Source organism: Pongo abelii, chromosome X, assembly GCF_028885655.2.
Source record: "Pongo abelii isolate AG06213 chromosome X, NHGRI_mPonAbe1-v2.0_pri, whole genome shotgun sequence".
Taxonomy (NCBI): Eukaryota; Metazoa; Chordata; class Mammalia; order Primates; family Hominidae; genus Pongo; species Pongo abelii.
In genome coordinates, this window is record NC_072008.2 from 89,618,202 (window position 1) to 89,637,577 (window position 19,376).

Sequence of the window (19,376 nt, forward strand, 5' to 3'; positions counted from 1 at the left end):
CAGAAATAAATGAATTTTAAATGAGGAAAATAATATAAAAGACCAATGAAATAAAAACTTGCTTTTTGAAAAAACAAACAAAATTGACAAACCATTAGTCAGACTATCAAAGAAAAACAGGGAGAAGACCCCAATAATTAAAATTAGAGATGAAAAAGGAAATATTATGACTGATACCACAGAAATTCAAAGGGTCATTAGTGGCTACTATGAGCAACTACATGCCAATAAATGGGAAAATCTAGAGAAAATGGACAAATTCCTTGTCACATAAAACCTACCAAGAAATCCAAAACCTGAAGAGGCCAATAACAAGTAGTAAGATCAACACCATAATAAAAAGTCTCCCAGTAATGAACTGCCCAGGGCCTGATGGCTTCAGTGCTACATTCCTCTACACATTTAAAGAATTAATACCAATCCTGTTCATAATATTCCAAAAAATAGAGCAGGCGGGAATACTCCCAAAGTCATTCTATGAGACAAGTATTACTCTGATACCCAAACCAGACAAAGATATGACAACAAAAAACTACAGGCCAATATCTCTGATGAATAATAATGCAAAAATCCTCAACAGGATACTAGCAAAGTGAATTCAATAATACATTCAAAAGACTGTTCATCATGACCAAGTGGGATTTGTCCCAGATATGCAAGGATGGTTCACCATATGCAAATCACTTAATATGATACATCATACCAACAAAATGAAGGACAAAAACCATATGATGATTTCAACTGATGTTGAAAAAGCACCCGATGAAACTCAACATCTCTTCATGATAAAAAAAAAAAAAACCCTCAGAAAACTGGGTATAGAAGGAACATGCTTCAACATAATCAAAGCCATATAAGACAAACCCACAGTTAGTATCATACTGAATTGGGAAAAACTGTCATCCTTTCCTCTGAGACCTGGAACACAATGAGGATGCCTGCTTTCACTACTGTTAATCAACATAGTACTGCAAGTCCTAACCAGAGCAATCAGACAAGAGAAAGAAAAAGGGCATCCAAATGAGAAAGGAAGAAGTCAAATTATCCTTTTTTACGGATGGTATTATCTTACATTTGGAAAAACCTAAAGACTCCTCCAAGAAACTATTAGAACTGACAAACTCAGCAAAGTTGCAGGATACAAAATGAACATACAAAAATCAGTAGCATTTCTACAGGCCGACAGAGAACAAACTGAAAATGAAATCCAGAAAGTGATGCCACTTACAATAGCTAAAAATAAAATCAAATACATAGTAATTAACCAAGAAGTAAAATATCTCTACAATGAAACTACAAAACATTGATAAAAAGAAATTAAAGAAGACATGCAAAAAGGAATGTACTAAAATGTTGCAAGAAATTGAGAAAGACACACAAAAAACGGAAAGATATTCCGAGTTCATGAATTGAAAGAATCAGTATTGTTAAAATTGTCCATACTACCCAAAGCAATCTACAGATTAAACACAATACCTTTCAAAATAGAATGAGATTCTACACAGAAACAGAAAAAAAAAAGTCCTAAAATTTATATGGATCCACAAAATACCCAGTATAGATAAAGCTACCTAAATGAAAAAAACAAAACTGGAGGAATCACATTATCTGACTTCAGATTATACTACAAAGCTATAGTAACATGGTACTGTCATAAAAACAGAAACATAGAACAGGGAACAGAATAGAGAACCCAGAGACAAATCCATGTATCTACAGTAAATTCCTTTTCAACAAGGTGCCAAGAACATACATTGGGTAAAGGACGGTGTGTTCAATAAATGGTGCTAGAAAAACTGGATATGCATATACAGATGAATGAAACTGTATCTCTAGCTCTTGCTATATACAAAAATAAAAACAAAATGGATTAAAAATTTACATCTAAGACCTTGAACAATAAAACTACTACAAGAAAACATTGGATAAACTTGCCAGGACATTGGACTGGGCAAAGATTTCTTAAGTAATAGCCCACAAGTACAGGTGATCAAAGCAAATATGGACAAACTGGATCACAACAAGTTAAAAAACTTCTGCACGGCAAAGGAAACAATCAATAACATGAAGAGACAATTCATAAAATAAGGGAAGATATCTGCAAACTGCCCATCTGACAAGGGATTAATAACAAGAATACATAAGGAGCTCAAACAACTCTACAGGAAAAAGTCTAATAATCCAATTAAAAAAATGAGCACAAGATCTGAATAGAAATTTCTCAAAAGAAAGCATACAAATGGCAAACAGGCATATGAAAAGGTGCTCAACATCACTGATCACCAGAGAAATGCAAATCAAAACTACAATGAGATATAATTTCTCCCTAAAATGAGGCCTTTATTCAAAAGTCAGGCAATAAAAAAATGCTGCCGAGGATGGAGAGAAAAAGGAAACCTCATACGCTGTTGGTGGGAATGTAAATTAGCACAACCACTATGGAGAACAGTTTGGAGGTTCCTCAAAAAAACTAAAAATAGAGCTACCATATGATCCATTAATCCCACTGCTGGGTACATACCTAAAAGAAAGGAAATCAGTAGAATGAAGAGATATCTGTACTCCCATGTTTTCTGCAGGACTGTTTTTAATAACCAAGATAAGAAAGCAATCTAAATGCCCATTGACAGACAAATGGATAAAGAAAATGTGGCACTTACACACAACAGAGTACTATTCATCCATAAAAAAGAGCAAGAACCTGTCATCTGCATTGTGAGTGGAACTGGAGGTCATTGTGTTAACTGAAATAAGCCAGGCACAGAAAAATAAACTTATGTTCTCACTTATTTATGGGAGATGAAAATTAAAATAATTGAACTCATGGAAATAGAGTAGAAGGATGGTTACCAGTGGCTGGGAAGGGTACAGGGGGAAGGAACTTAGGGGATGGGGGATGGATAATGGGTGCAAAAAACAGTTAGAATAAATAAGACTTAATATTAGCTAGCACAAAAGGATGAGTATAGTCAAAAATAATGTAATTATACATTTTTAAATAACTAAATGCATATGATTGGATTGTTTGTAACATAAAGGATAAATGCTTGAGGTGATGTATACACCCCATTTACCTTGATATGATTATTAGGCATTGCATGCCTGTATCACAATATCTCATAGAACACATAAATATATACCCCATTTACCCTGATGTGATTATTAGGCACTGCATGCCTGTATCACAATATCTCATACAACACATAAATATATACACTTATGTACCCACAAAATTTAAATCTAAATTTAAAAAAATATAAAACATTCTAGATTGGAAACCAAACAAACAATCCAATTTTTTAATGGGCAAAAGATCTGAATAGACACTTCTTCAAAGAAATAAATATATGAAAATGTGCTTAGTGTCATTAGTTATTAGAAAAATACGAAATAAAACCATGATAATTCTACCTAATGCCTATTAGAATAGCTAAAATAAAAAATACTAACAATACAAAATGCTAGTGAGGATACAGATCCACTGGACATTGTGGGTGGGTATACAAAATATTACAACCACTTTGGAAATCAGTTTGAAGTTTTCTCAGTTAAATATACTCAACATATGATCAACTAATCTCACTCCTTATGTATTTACTTAACTGAAATAAAAATTTATGGTAAAAAAGAACCTATACATGAAGTTTTACAGTGGCTTTATTCATCGTTGCCCAAAACAGGAAATAACTCAAATGCCTCCTCATTGAGGAATGGATAAACAAATCATGGTACCACCATAAAATGAAACACTACTTAGCAATTTAAAAAAAACACTCATCGATACAGCCAACAATACGGATGAATCTCAAATGCCCTATGCTAATTAAATGAAGTCAGTCTCAAAAGGCTGTATACTGTATGCCTCTGTTCATAATTACATTATGGAAAAAGCATATATACAGGAACAGAAAGCAGACTGGTAGTTGGCTTGGGGTAAAGGGAGGACTGACTTATAAGGGGAGAATTTGGGGGAGAAGGGTTATGGAACTGTTTCATATTTTTATTTTGGTGATAGTTACAAGGCTGTACACATTTGTCAAAACTTGCAGAACTATACACACAAAAAAAGTGATTTTTAAAAATTAAACTTTATATTTTGAGATGATTGTAGATTCGCATGCTGTTACATGAAAAACTACAGGGATCCTGTGTATCCAGTGTTTCCCATGGTAAAATCTTGCAAAACTATAGTACTATAACCACAGCCAGGACACTAACATTGATGCAGTCAAGACACAGGATAGTCCCATCACCAAAAGACATCAGAAGGATGAGTTTTAATACATGTAAAGTATACTTTCATCTTAAAAATAAAAAAGCTATAATCCCTATATTGCTTGTTTACAATAAAATATCAACATTAACACTTAATTTTAGGTCCCCTCAAAACTGATTTTCTAACTATGCTCAACATTTTCATTTAAAAAAATCACTTATCCTTAGATAATAGCTTAATGTATTTTAACTTTTGGTACAATTTTTAAAAATCTTTTCACTGTGCTACTATGTTCTCTCTGTATACTGAAACTTGTAAACTTTGCACATTTCATTTATAAAAGTAAATATAATTAACATCTAGTCTTCAAGGTCAGTTCAGCTGAATATAACATAGCTTGTGAAGAACACTAGTTTCTTTGGCCATTCCAGAGAGAAGGGGGGAGAGAAGAATTTTCTTATTCTTCTGTTACCTTTCAGAGATTCTGTTACCTTTCAGAACCAATCCACAGAGTTCCTTTGCCGTACTATTTCTGACTAAACTGTTATTTAACAACTATAATTTGCTCAGCAATCAACTGACGAAAATTGTACAAATATAAAACTAGCTACAAGAGTAGATAAGCCATATGTTATACAGTGGTTTTTCCAAATCACTAATTTGAAAATAAAAGAAAATGTACAATTCAACTACATAATGGAAGGGTTATTTTGGGGGGTAGGTTTGAGGGTCAGTGTTTCACATCTTTGTAATCTAAACGACTCTTTTATAAGACTTTAAACTTTAAAAGCACACTCAGAATAGAATAATTTGATGAATAGTTACTATAAATAAAAGCAATCTCAGTGATTAGTTTGCAAGTAACTATAAAAACTACATAGAATTATTTTCTCAAGTACACATTTTTCTCTTAAATACTCAGCTCAAGTACTGTGTGATTTACATCTCTGACCACTGTATATTTTTCTTCCCTCTCTTTGTAGAAGTTGCTTCTGAATTATGTCTCTCAGAAAACACATTATAGGCTGGGCACAGTGGCTCACACCTGTTACTCCAACACTTTGGGAAGCCGTGGCAGGATGATTGCTTGAGGCCAGGAGTTCAAGACCAGCCTGGGCAATATAGCAAGACTCCGTCTCCACACACACAAAAAAAATAGCTGGGTGTGGTGGCATGTTCCTGAAGTCCCAGCTACCCAGAAGGCTGGGGTGGGAGGATGGCTTGAGCCCAGGAGTTAAAGGCTGTGATAATAATAATAATTAAAAAAAAAAGGCTGTGATAAGATGTGATCCTGCCACTCCCCTCCAGCCTGGATGACAGAGTAAGACTCTGTCTCTTAAAAAAAATAATATTTAAAAAATGCAACAGATTATAGCAATCACAGTTCAAATAAATTGTGTATTCAAGTTATACTTTTTAATGGGATATTATGATGAAATATTTTTTCTAAAGAGGCAAGTCATAAAGTTATTTTTATATGAACTATGCAAGGGATTTTATACAGACTATGAAAAGGATGCAGGATTTCAGAAAAAAAACGTAAGTTTTATAATATAGTAATATATAATATAAATAATATATTAGCAAGGATGTAGATCTTTGGGAATATCCACTCTCATCCACTCTCATTCTACTGATCTGCTATAACAATCATAATCTCAGAACGAGGCCAATCAGACTCAAAGCAGTTACAACAGGAAACTTTCTCTAGTCCACTGTAATTTCAGAGTAGCCTGTCATTCCAGATACTAGGTCCATTCCTTATATCTGGAGAATTTCTAAAGTGGGCTAGTGAAAAAAAAAAAGTATTGCCATTCTCCTGCAATTATTCTTGGAAAACAGAATGCTAGCAAAGACCCTCCCTAGGAGAAAGAAAGCAAACAAGAAAAATTAAAGAGAAAGATAAAGAATATAAAATAAATTAAAAGAAACATTGTAAAAGAACTCTTAAACCCATTTATGCCTAGTGTTCCATTACTGGAACGCTAAGCATGTGGGAGTTATTTATATTCTACTGCTCAAGGTCATCATCAAAGTCTGACTGCAAAAATTCAAAACATTGCAGCCTCAGGCATAAATGGGTTAAAATACTTGCTGTGAGTGGTCATACTTTAACTAACCTCATTGGAATGCTGTCGGGGTAAATCCATAATGTAGTCATTATAAAACCTTGAATTAGGTTATAATCATAAAACTGTAAATTATCTAATATTTATTATTGTACACATTCTTTAAAAGAAATGTTTGTGCCATTGCAAGGAAAATAAATTGAATTGTTAAAAAAAATTATAAATCACATTTCTTCCTGTTACATGCTTTGTGTCCCTTGATTATAAATTAATATTGATCCTATCTATTCTTCCCTCTTCAGACAGTTTAAGTCTCTAAAATCTATCAAAAGCAGAATTAAAATGAGAATACTAAATACAAATCAACTTGGCATCATTATTTACATAATTAACCTTAATGTAGAGAGAGAAAAATAGGTTTTTTTCTACTCTTTTTCCCACCTCTTTCTCACCTCTGACAAAAGAGGTATACTTTATTAAGCAAAAATGAAAAGAGGAATTAATTAATTATCTTTTTAATTGCTATAAAATTTATGTATTATATAAAAATCTCAAAACTCTACTGTTCCCTACTGTTATTTTCCTTTCCTTTTTCTCTTTAAATATCTTCGAACCCACATCATTTCTTTTGTACATGAAAAAGATAATCAGGCTGTGAATCAATAAGAGTCACTGAACTTTATTTGAACTTTTTCATATTTATGTCAGCTTCTGAGGTAACTGTTTGATATTTTATTTTTGCACCGATGCAGTATACATAGGAATTTAAAGCAACTTACCTTTAAAGTGTACCTATTTAAAATTATCTGTAAAGACCACATCTTCATCTTACCTCTGTTCTAGCATTCAAATAATAAAATACAGAATTTACTATCTATTGAAAACACATGTAACCTTTTGAGACTGGCTCACTCAGCACAATGCCCTTGAGATTCATCCAAGTTGTTGGATGTCTCAACAGGTCTTTCCCTTTTACTGCTGAGTAGTATGTCATCATATGGAAGTATGACAATTTATATTTATCCATTCCCCTTTTGAAGGACATTTAGGTAATTTCCAGTCTTGGGCTATTACAAATAGAGTTGTTATGAACATTCATATACAGGCTTTTATGTGAACATAGGTTTTTATTTTTCTAGGATAAATGCTCAGTAGTGTGACTACTGTATGATTCTATTTCTATATCACTCTCAAAATAACAAAATTATAGAGATGTAGAACATATAAGTGGTTGCCAGGAGTTAGGGAAGGTGGAGGGAAGGTTGTCACTATATTTCAAATGTGATGACTACTTGTGATACAGCTTTCTGTCTAGACTCAAACTAAGATGATGTATTGCTACCTAGAAAACGATCATTTCTTATTTAGGATAAGTGTATCTAATGTACAATTTTTTAACATTACAATTAGAACATATTGAGAGCAGTCTAACCATCAAATAACATTTAATTCACTAAAGAGACAAATAAATTACAAATCAAATTCAGAAAGAGAAAAAAACAGGCTTAGACAAATTTATATTAAAATAATAAAAAATATGAATCAAGCGGCTAAGGGTATAATAAGAAAATCTGCATACCTGTTAATTTGATATGTCCTATTTCATCAAGCAAAATGCTGTAAATCAAAATTCACATTGAACAAGATGGAATAAAATATTTTACATAAAACATTTACACAAAAATCATAAAACTGAGAGGTCAGTATCTATTTAATATATGTAAAAAATTTAAATGATTAACTTAAAGTCAATGTATGTCTTACAAAGATTACTTTTTACAAATAAGTTTCATATAATTCATATAGAATTCCCTATAATATTTAAAAGATCTGAGTTTGACAAAAAGCAGTTCCAGAAATACAGACAACACGAAAACAAAAGAATACAGCTTTACTTTTCTGGCTTCAGGTCTCTATAAACAATTCCTAATTGGTGCAGATGATCCAAAGCAAGGGCCAGTTCTGCGAGGTAGAATTTCACATCTTCCTCTGTAAACAGAACCTAGAACAAAATAATGATTTATCATTTGATCTTTCTTTCAATATTCAGTATATTTAAAAATACTTCTTTCAAAATGAGTAGACAGACAAATCTAGGAAAATAATAAGATAATAAGCACCGTCAATTCTTATTTGACTGGCATAATTACTGGCAATATCAGAGAAATAAGGTTTCTATATAAATGACACTAAACTCTTTAAGAATGTGTCTCTTCGATATTAACCATTTTAATGTAAATCTTTCTAAAACATTATGTTGTTTGTATATCTTCTCACACTAAATGCAAAGCACAAGATTCACCTTTTATAAAGTGACTTAGCCTCATAATACCAATATTAATTTTAGTAATCTGCTATAATATAGTAACCCTTAGGGTATTTGAAATATAGAAGGTATTTTGTTTTAGCTCTGAGAATTCCACTATTTATACCATTCTCTCTTTTACTGTCTAGTATCATTTCTCAGAAATTTCACTTTTAGGGGCTCTACAAACCCAAAGCTTTTACAAGCTTTTACAAGCTGCCACAAGTTGTTAAATTAGTAACCCTTATCTTACACACAATTGTGACCTCATCTCTGACCTAAGGGGTGGATCCAAGCCTCTTCCGTTAGTAATGTACACGAGTGTAATGGCACTGTATTAATCATTTTGTGTCTGGAAATATGGCTGCTATGATGAAGTGAAGAGTAATGAACTTGAAATCAGAATTGGCAGTGTAATATCAGACATGTCACTTAGCCCTTTGGGCCTCAGTTTCTAAATCTGTAAAACAGGACAATAATATCTGCTGTATATACCTAACAAGGTTGTTGTAAGAATCAAATCAGTTTATGTGGAAAAAAAGCTTTGTAAACTTTAAAAAACTATATATATAACCATATGGTATTATTATTATAGGTTTACATCTAAATTCATTCAAGTATTCATTTACACATACAATTGGACACTAATCAGCCATTAGATGTAATTTTTAAGGTTCAGCAAGAACTCCAGATTGGCAAAATCAAATATTTTTCTAAAAATGGGTTATTTTCATAAAGAAACCTCTGGATTATTAAGAAGGCTCAAAATTGCATAAAGTACATGTCATAATAGCTTACAACCTGCTTGCCCATTTAGAATTATGGCCACTGCATTTCACAATGCAGATCCAGGTTACTAGTAAAATTGCAGAGAATTAGTAGTTAATACCTTCTGATATGCCAACTACTTTTTAAAATGATCAATAGAAAAACAAAGATTGTTTATTATCTAAGTTTTGGGAGCATTAATTTGAATATTATAATGGTAAAAGTATAAAAACATCACTTTCACTTGACTTTTTATTAAGAATAAAAATAATTGTTGCCTATTCAACTTCTAACCAAGGATAATAAGAATGTTCTCTGAAAGCTAATACATAAGAAAACCCTAAATAAAAATTATTTAAAACTAAATTAGAAAAAAAATTTGCCTAGTTACAGTTATGCAAGCCTACCACCTTGTCATGAAGTTGTCTTGGAGGAGAGCCTCATGATAGATGCAAATAAAACATTACTAAGTAGCAATTATGTGCCAGGCACTGTACAATCATTATGTTATTATAGCTTCCAAACTCTATGAGGTAGGTATTAGGAACATCTTGCAAATGGAGAAAGAAACTCAGAGTGATTAAGTAACTTGCCCAAAATAACACAGCTAGTTAAGAAGGAGGCCCAAGACATGAACTCAGGGATACTTGTCCATAAGAATGAACTCTTCCCCAGAAGCCACTTCTGCCACATGCTGTGATGCAATGTTTGCTTTTCTAAAAATAAATTTTAGGTTTACTACCAATAATGCTTTCCAACCCACTAATCGTCCTACTCATAAATTGCCCCCCCTACAAAATGAAAATTATCCTAAACTCCAGTACTCTTGAGTTAAGCACTTTTAATATTTTGTCATCTGCTTTGCAAATTTTTTGTGCATATCTGTGTGTGAATGTGTCTACGTTATGTGTATTTTAATACAGTTGAAATCACACTACTGTATACGTATTATTTAGTGGCCTCCTTTATCCCCAGTTAATACTATATCATAAGCATTCTATGTCTTTAAAACTTATTTATAAATAGTTTTCAATAGCTGCACAATATAACCATACCAATTTACTATAATTTACCTAAACATTCCCCTTCTGGACATTTAGGTTATTTCCATTTTTCTCTATTTGAAATAACTCTGCAATATGCATATGTACATCTTACTGATATTTATGATCATTTTCTCAAAATGAATTAAGAATTTTTTTAAAAAATGGAATGCTGGGTCAAGGAGCATAAATAGTCCAAGATTCCTGACATACACAATAAAATTATTTTCCAAAAAGGTTATAGTAATTTCCACTCCCATCAGCAGTTTATGAAAGCATTTGTCTTACCACATCCTTGATAGCATGGAATATACCCTGTAAAAAGCCTTTTCAAATTTGATGTGTGAAAATGGCATTATTTTTTAAATTTAAGTTTTGATTTTTAGGCTGAACATTGGTTTTCATGTTTAGTAGTCTTTCTATTTTTTTGTGAATTATCAGTAATGTTTGTGCCTATTTTCTATTACTGACTTACTGTTTTGTCAATTGGTACAAGTCACTTAAATGTTAAAAATGTCAGTTTTCTATCACATTAGCTGCAAATATTTATCCAATTTTTTGCTAGTTTTTGATGTTCAGTAACCCTTAATTTTTGCTAGTCAAATGTATAGATGATTTCTGTATGATTTTTCCTTCATTATTTTAATGTTTAAGGAGACATTCTCCATCCAATGGTCAACAAAATATTTAGCTGCATTTTATTATAGGGTAATTGTTTTTCAAGATTTAGCTTTTTTATGTAAGTAAGATTTATTTTTGTATATGGTAGAGATGGCATTTTAAAATGATTTTTGGAAATATTTAAGCAATTTCTCAAATACTGTTTATTGAACAATCTCTTTGCCACAATTTGTGATTCTTCCTTTACCATAATGATATATGGTAAGTAATCTATAACAGGATATTTTTGGGCTATACAGTATGTTTCCAATCTTGTGTTGATACTATAATGTTTTGCTTATGCACATTACCAAGTTTTAAACAAGAGAATTTGGGGAGGCCAACGTGTGAGGATCACTGGAGCCCAGGAGTTTGAGACCAGCCTAGGCAACATAGCAAGATCCCATCTCTACTGAAAAAAAAAATAGCCGGGTATAGTGGGGTATGCTTCTGCAGTCCAAGCTATTCAGCAGGCGGAGGCATGAGGATTGCCTGAGCATGGGAGGTTGAGGCTGCAATGAGCCAGGATAGTGCCACTGCACTCCAGCCTGGTGACAGAGCAAGACCCTGTCTCAAAAAACAAACAAACAAAAAAAAATATTATTTCTTTGCATTTGTTTCCTTTTCCAAGGAAACTATAAAATAATTCTGTCAACATCAAACAAACAAAATTCCCTATTGTGGCCTTATTTGGAATTTTGTTAAGCCAATAAATTAATTTTAGAAGAACTGACAGCTTTACAATAATCAGCCATTCATTCTACCACATTTTCTTGATATAAGCAAAACAGAGCACAGCTTAAGAGTTCTGTTTGTTTACCTGTGTATTTGTGTGTGTGTGTGTGTGTGTGTGTGTGTGTACATTTTGAGGAAGGGAAATTTGGGTAGGTATCTTTCCCTTTAAAATACAAATGACATACATTATAAAATTCTTTAAATCATACAAAAATGTATTTAAAAAGTCTTTTTCTAAGGTATAAAAACATGTCCTCATTTTGGATTATTTAACAATTTTTTGTATACACAAGTGAAGTATAACCAACAAACATCTAATTATTAATAAGCTATCTACAGAAGTAACCATTGAATCATTTTTTAAAAGGCTGCTCAATCAATGTACTAATTTATCATCTTTTGGGTAACGCATTTAAAATGCTTGCTCTTACCTAATATTCCAGACTTAGGAATCAAAACTTACTGACTGCATCTCTGTGCTAGTATGGGTTTAGATAGTCCCACATCGAGAATGGAGGTCTGAAGAGTTTAAAAGAAAATTAGAAATGACTACAAGAATTTCTCAAACATATTTGTGACACTTCTAAAATCTAATGCAAGAAATCATGAATAATGGAGCCTTATCATACTGTTGTCCTTCTATGCCTTGGTACCAGTTTTTAACAAGGTCCTTTAAAGACCCTCCTTAGAAGGGGGTCCTAGACAATCCTTTTCACATATTGAATTATGTTCTATAGTTAATAATATACCAATAACATACCCTATGCTCACGCATGGCACATTCTACACTGGAGGTAGACAGATATAAGCCAGAGACCTTAGCCACTTAAGCACTGGCTAGCATACCAGAAACACACTGTTCCTTTATCACAGCAAGTTCCAGAGCTCTGGGAATCAACAGTAGCTCTCCCACATTCTACACTGTAAATTCTGGAAGTAAGACATTGAACTACTATCACCCAATTAAAATGCTACTCCCAGACTACTACTTAAAGAAAAAATGAAGCAGACAAAGACAGGATTTAATCTCATGCCTGAAAAATCTAAAACACAGGACAAAACGTATGAAATGTTACTTTTCAAGACACTGGACATCAGGCAACAAAGGACACTGAATACTGAGAGACAGGGAACAAATGACGTATGCCCCACAACTGCCTTAGCTTACTACCTGGAAAGAGTTTCCAAGTGGTAGTACAGGGAGGGCTAAGTCAGGTGGAGCCTGAAAGACTTCCTGAGTAGATAAGCCAGAACAGAGAGTCTTAGAGAAGGAGGACAAAATTCACAGGATGGAGTATTAGAGAAGAGAAAATTGCACAAAGAGAACTCTGTAGATATGCAGACAGTCTCCTTCAAGTATTCAGTGGAGAAATACTCAGCACATATGAGTGAGGACATTACCCTAAACCAGGAAAAGAACGAAGGGTTAGAGGAACCAATCGATGAACTCACGATGGGCCAGGAATAGTTCCTGTTGCCTTCAGCCAGAGCAGAAAATCTCATAATTCATAGGACATCAGATAAAGTAATCAGAAGGATTTTGCTTCAGTAGTGGAACAAAATTAACCCCTGACTGAAAGCTGTGTTAGTCCAATCTAACAAACTTTAAAAGACCTATAAGGATCAAACTAGTTTTATATCTCAGAACAGAGATCAATAATAGTTACAGAAATACAAAAATGTTCATCACCTTAACAAGCTAAATGTCACAATGTCTGCCATCCAATAAAAAATTGTCAATCATGGGCCAGGCACTGGGGCTCATGCCTGTAATCCCAGCATTTTGGAAGGCCAAGGCAGGCAGATCACTTGAGGTCAGGAGCTTGAGACCAGCCTAGCCAACATGGTGAAACCCCATCTCTACTAAAAATACAAGAATTAGCCGGGCTAACTGTGCACCTGTAGTCCCAGCTATGCAGGAGGCTGAGGCAGGAGAATCACTTGAACCCGGGAGGCAGAGGTTGCAGTGAGCTGAGATCATGCCACTGCACTCCAGCCAGGGCAATAGACTGAGACTCCATCTCAAAAAAAAAAATGCGTATATATGTATATGTATATATATATATACACACACATATATATATATGTATATATATATACACACACATATATATATATATATAGTCAAACATGGATCTGAGGAAACTACCCAAGCCCAAGCCCAGGAAAAGAAAAACCTTAAAAGATTAAAAGAAAGAACCCACTCAGCTCACAAAGGACTGAGACAGCTCCTCTTCCCAAAAGTGAGAGTGAAAAGCCTCATAATTCAAAGAGTGTTTGTTAAAGAAAGGATATGCTTAATACTGAGGAAAAATTAATCTTAAACTAAATACTTCCCTAGTCCCACATGGCAAAGCTTAAACACAAGGCCAAAAATGATCAAAGTGTTTACAAGAAAATGAACTGCATCCTAGAGAAAAGCTAAATACTATTTATATGAAAATAAAGGTATCTAGCATGTAAGAAAATTAAATCCACCATGCCTGCTATCCAGTAAAAATGACTATGCAAGTATGATTCCATTGAAGTAGAAAATAAGGCACAGACAATACTTAAACAAATGACTATGTCTGTGTTCCAATAAAACTTTATTTACAAAGAAAAATAACTGGCCAAATTTAGCCTGAAGACCATATTTGCCTGACCTCTGAGTTAAAACTTATACTACAAATCCTAAAGCAACTATTAAATTACACAACAAAGTGTTATGGATAATATTTATAAGCCAACAGCAGAGATAAAAATGAAATTGTAAAAAAAAAAAAAAAAAAAGTAATTAAAAAGAAGCCAGGAGAAGAGGGAAAAAAGAACAAAGAACAAATGGGACACAAAAAAAATCCCGAATAGCAAGATCGTAGATTTAAATAGAACTACAAAAATAATCATATTAAATGTAACAGGTCTAATATCCCAATTAAAAGACGTGGACTCTCAGATTGGATAAAAAAACAAGGAAACTATGCTTCCTTAAGTACCACACATTAAATATAAAGACACAAATAGGCTAAAGTTAAAATATGGAAAAAGATATACCAAACTAACACTACTTTTTTAGAAAACAGTTGGTGTGACCATGTTAGTATCAAATTAGATTTTGAAGAAAAGAACATTACCAGGGATAAAGTCAGTCATGTCATCTCATAACGATGAAGGGGTCTATTCATCAAGAGGGAATAATAACCCTAAAGGTTTATGTACCTAATAACAGAACTTTGAAATACATGAAACAAAAACTAACAGAAATTCAAGAAGAAATATACAAATTCATAATTAACGTAAAAGGTGTCAATCCTTGTCTCAAAAATTTGAAGAACAGGCAGAAAATTAGAAAGAATATAGGGAATTTAATATCACTATCAAACAACTTGATAGAACCTTCCATCCCTCCAAAAACAGCAGAATACACATTCTTCTCAAGTGGACATGGAACATTTACCAAGATACACGACATTCTGAAGCATAAAGCAAATATAAGTTTAAGAGAATTAAAGTCATACAAAGTATGCTTTATGACCACAACAACATTACAGTAGAAATCAACAATAGAAAGATATGTGGAAGAATGCCCAAATATTTGTAAATTAAGCAGACTTCTAAATATCAATGGGTCAAAGAAATAGAAAGGAAATCATAAAGTACATTGAATTGAGAGAAAATAAAAATGACACATATCAAAACTTGTGAGATGACCCTAAAGCAGTATTCAGAGGGGAATTTGTAACACTAAACACCTACATTATTAGAAAAGAAGAAAAGCCTCAAATCAATAACTTCAGCTCCCATCTTAAAAACCAGAAAAAGAAAAGCTAATACACAAAATAAGCAATAAAAAAGATTAAAGCAGAAAACAATGTAATAGAAAACAGAAATAGAATACAGAAAAATCAATGAAACCAAAAGCTGTTTCTTTGAGAGTAATAAAATTGATAAATCTCTAGTGAGGCTAAGCAGAACAAAAACAGAGCAAACATGAATTACCAACATCAAAAGTGAGAGCAGTGACATCACTAACAATTCCACAACTACAAAAAGGACAATAAGGGAATATTACGAACATTTTTATGCTGATAAATTTTGTAACTTTGATGAAATAGACAAATTCCTTAAAAGACACAAGTTAGCAAAGCTCACTCAAAAATAAATAACCCAAGTCTATTATATAAATTGATTTTGGAGTTAAATACTTTCCTATAAGAAAAACTTCAGGTTCGGATGCCTTCACTGGTGAATTCTATCAATCATTTAAGGGCAATTTATCATTGAATCTACATAAACTTTCCCAGAAAGTTAAAGAGGCAAAAACTACACCCAACTCATTCTATCGAGTCAGAATTACTCTAATACCAAAAATAGACATAATAATACAAGAAAATCATAAATATCCCTCATAAAAATAGATGCAAAAAGTCTTAAATTTTCAGCAAATATCGTCCAACAATTTATAAAAAGGGTAATACATCAAGACTAAGTGGGGTTCATCCATAAATGCAAGGTTGGTTCAACATCTGACTATCAATCGATGTAATTCACCACAGTAAGACAAAAAAAATTATAATCTCAATAAATGAAGAAAAAGCATTTGAATAAATCTAAAATTGATTCCTGATTTTTTATAAAACTCTCAAAAATAGTTACAGAAAACTTTCTCCACCTTTGAAATCTATTTCTAAAAGCTGCTAGAAGTATTAAGTTTGGCTAGACTGGGAAACAAGCTCAATACACAAAAAATCGGTTGTGTTTCCATCCAATTTAAAATTGAAATTAGGAAGTCAATTCTATTTACAATAACATTAAAAACAGGATTTACTTAGAGGTAAATCTGACAAAAGAATTGCAAGAATTACACTGAAAACAATACTGCGAGAAATTAAAGATGACCTAAATAAATTGAGAAAGATACCATGTTCATCAATTAAAAGACTCAATATTACTCAAATGTAACTTATCTGCAAATTGACCTATACATTCAATAAAATTCCAACCAATATCCCAGCAGGACATTTTTGTACAAAGTGAAAAGCCGATTTTAAAACTGATATGGAAATACAAAGGAGCTAGAAAAGCCAAACTTTCAAAAAGAAAAGCAAAGCTCAAGGATTTGCACTACCTCACTTCAAGACATATTATAAAGGTACAGTAATTCAGACAGCGTGGTATTGTCATAAAGATAGACAAATGGATCAATGAACAGAACAGAGTATCCAGAAATAGGCCTTCATATATATGATCAATTGGTTTTCAAGAAAAATGTAAGGTAATTCAGTGAAGAAAAGACAGACTTTTCCAATAATGATGCTATAACAACTGGATATCTATGTGAACAAAAAAAAAGGACTTCTGCACATACCTGTAACCATACACTAAAATGAACTCAAAACGGATCCTAAATCTAGATGTAAAATGCAAACTACAAAATCTCTAGAAAAACATAAGAGAAAATCTTTAGCTGTGATTAGGCAGATATTCCTTATATAGGACACTAAAAACACAATTAATAAAGGGAAAAAAATCCTATAAATCAGACTTCACCAAAATCAAGAACTTCTGCTTTTCAATACACTGTTAAGAGAATGAAAAGACAAACTATAGACCAGAAGAAAATATTTCCAAATAACATATATGATCAAGGACTTACATCCAAAATATATGAAGAACTCTCAAAACTCAATAAGAAAACAAACAATCCAATAAAAAACAGGCTAAAAATTTAAACGGACATTTTACCAAGAGGATAGATGGCAAATGAGCTCATGAAAAGATGCTCAATATCATTAGTCATTAGTGTGATGTAATTCAAAACCACAATGGGATACCACTAAAAACTAATCTAATGTTCAAAAATTTTAAAAGACTGACCATACCAAATGTCGGCAAGGATGTGGAGCAACTGAAACTCTCTTACGCTGCTGGTGGGAATGTAAAATTTATATAATCACTTTGGAAAACAGTTTGGCAGTGTCTTTAAAAGTTAAACATATACCTAGCACATGACCCAGTCATTATACTCTTAGGTATTTACCCATGAGAAACGAAAACATACGATACAATCACTTGTACATGAATGTTTATAGCAGTTTTATTAGTAATATCAAAAACTGCAATGACCCAAAAATCCATCAACAAGTGAATGATAAACAAATCATGATGTATCCATACAATCAGTAATACTACCCATCAATAAAAATGAATAAACTATTAGTACATACAACATAGATGAATCTCAAAATAATTATGTTAAGCCAGACAAAAAAAAATGAATATACTATATGATTCCATTTATATAAACTCCTAGAAAATACAAACCAAATAGTGACAGAAAGCAGATTCAGTAGGGTTAGGGCAGGAGGACGGTATCACAAAGGAACACAAGAAAACTTTTGGGAATGACAGATATGCTAATTATTCTTATTGTAATGATGGTTTCACAGTTATATACAAACGTAAAAACTTATAAAATTGTATACTTTAGTATGTACAGTTTATTGTATGTCAATTATACCTCCATAAAGCTATTTTAAAATGAATAAACACTACTCCCAGAGGTGTTTAGGTAGCTTGAGTAGCCAAAGTCCTAGGCTTGCCCGTATCTACTTTATCCAGTTATTCATATTGTTCTTTTGCCTAAGAAAATAATGAGTAGCACATTGAGATGATAGAAAATGCCATTAACAGGCACATTACCAAACACTATGCAATGAAACAGAGTGGTTACCATTTAAAATTTCAATAGGAGAAATGTAATTAGCGGAAGAACAAAAGTGATTTTTCTTAGTTTTGTTTCAAGAAAATATAGTAAAAATGTACAGATACTTACCTCTTTGGATAATCTTGTGAAAACATCTCCTCCCCTGAGAAAATCCAGTATTAAGTACAGTTTCCCTTCAGTCTGAAAGGCTAATTAAAAATTAGAATGTAGTAACAGGATAATCTCAAAGGCTTAAAAAGCTTAGTATGCTTTTAAATTAATATATGTTTAGAATTTTACAGTATTTACTCACATGGTCCATTAATGGATAACATCTCAAAATTAAACCCAGTGTTTAATCCAGTGTAGAAATAGCTATAAACCCCTTCCCAGAACATAATCACCCTTGAATGTGGCTTTACACAGAACTTCTACCATCAAAAATTTCCTAATTTATGAAGCATGTTATACTGCAATTGCCTAAACTTAGCCTATCAAACCTACTGAAAATTTATAAATTCTATAAAGCTGAAGAAAAACGCCACTTCCTCTATTAAACTTTCCAGGATTTCCCCCTTTTCACATTTTTCAACAGCTTCCTCAACCTCTTCTTCATTGAAATTACTTGCTGCTACTTTTGAGATCTTATTATATTTATACCTCTTTAACAGTACTTATTCTATGTTGATTTATACAATTAATTTCTTTACATCTCTGTGTTCTCTATAGGTTATAAATTTCTTGAGGTCAAAAAGTGTTTCACTTCTATAGCCCACTGAATTTAATACAGTATTTTTGCACACAATAAGTGTTTACTGATGGACCTACTACAGATACGGGAAGGTCTTTAGATGTTACTTTTTTTATTCTGTTAGTATACCAAGGAGTAAAAGAA

The 19,376-nt window shown here is 32.5% G+C and overlaps 1 protein-coding gene across 6 annotated transcripts in view; it reads right to left on the reverse strand.

Moving 5' to 3' along the window:
• RPS6KA6 (ribosomal protein S6 kinase A6) overlaps positions 1–19,376 on the reverse strand; it is a 129,516-nt gene that overhangs the window by 66,988 nt on the left and 43,152 nt on the right. For all 6 annotated transcript variants that reach the window (XM_009235014.4, XM_054544787.2, XM_024241107.3 and 3 more), the window contains 3 exons: positions 18,611–18,690; positions 8,181–8,287; positions 7,865–7,902 (listed from right to left, as the gene is read on the reverse strand). In XM_009235014.4, the coding sequence (XP_009233289.2) occupies positions 7,865–7,902; positions 8,181–8,287; positions 18,611–18,690 (225 nt within the window). The remainder of the gene's footprint in view (positions 1–7,864; positions 7,903–8,180; positions 8,288–18,610; positions 18,691–19,376) is intronic.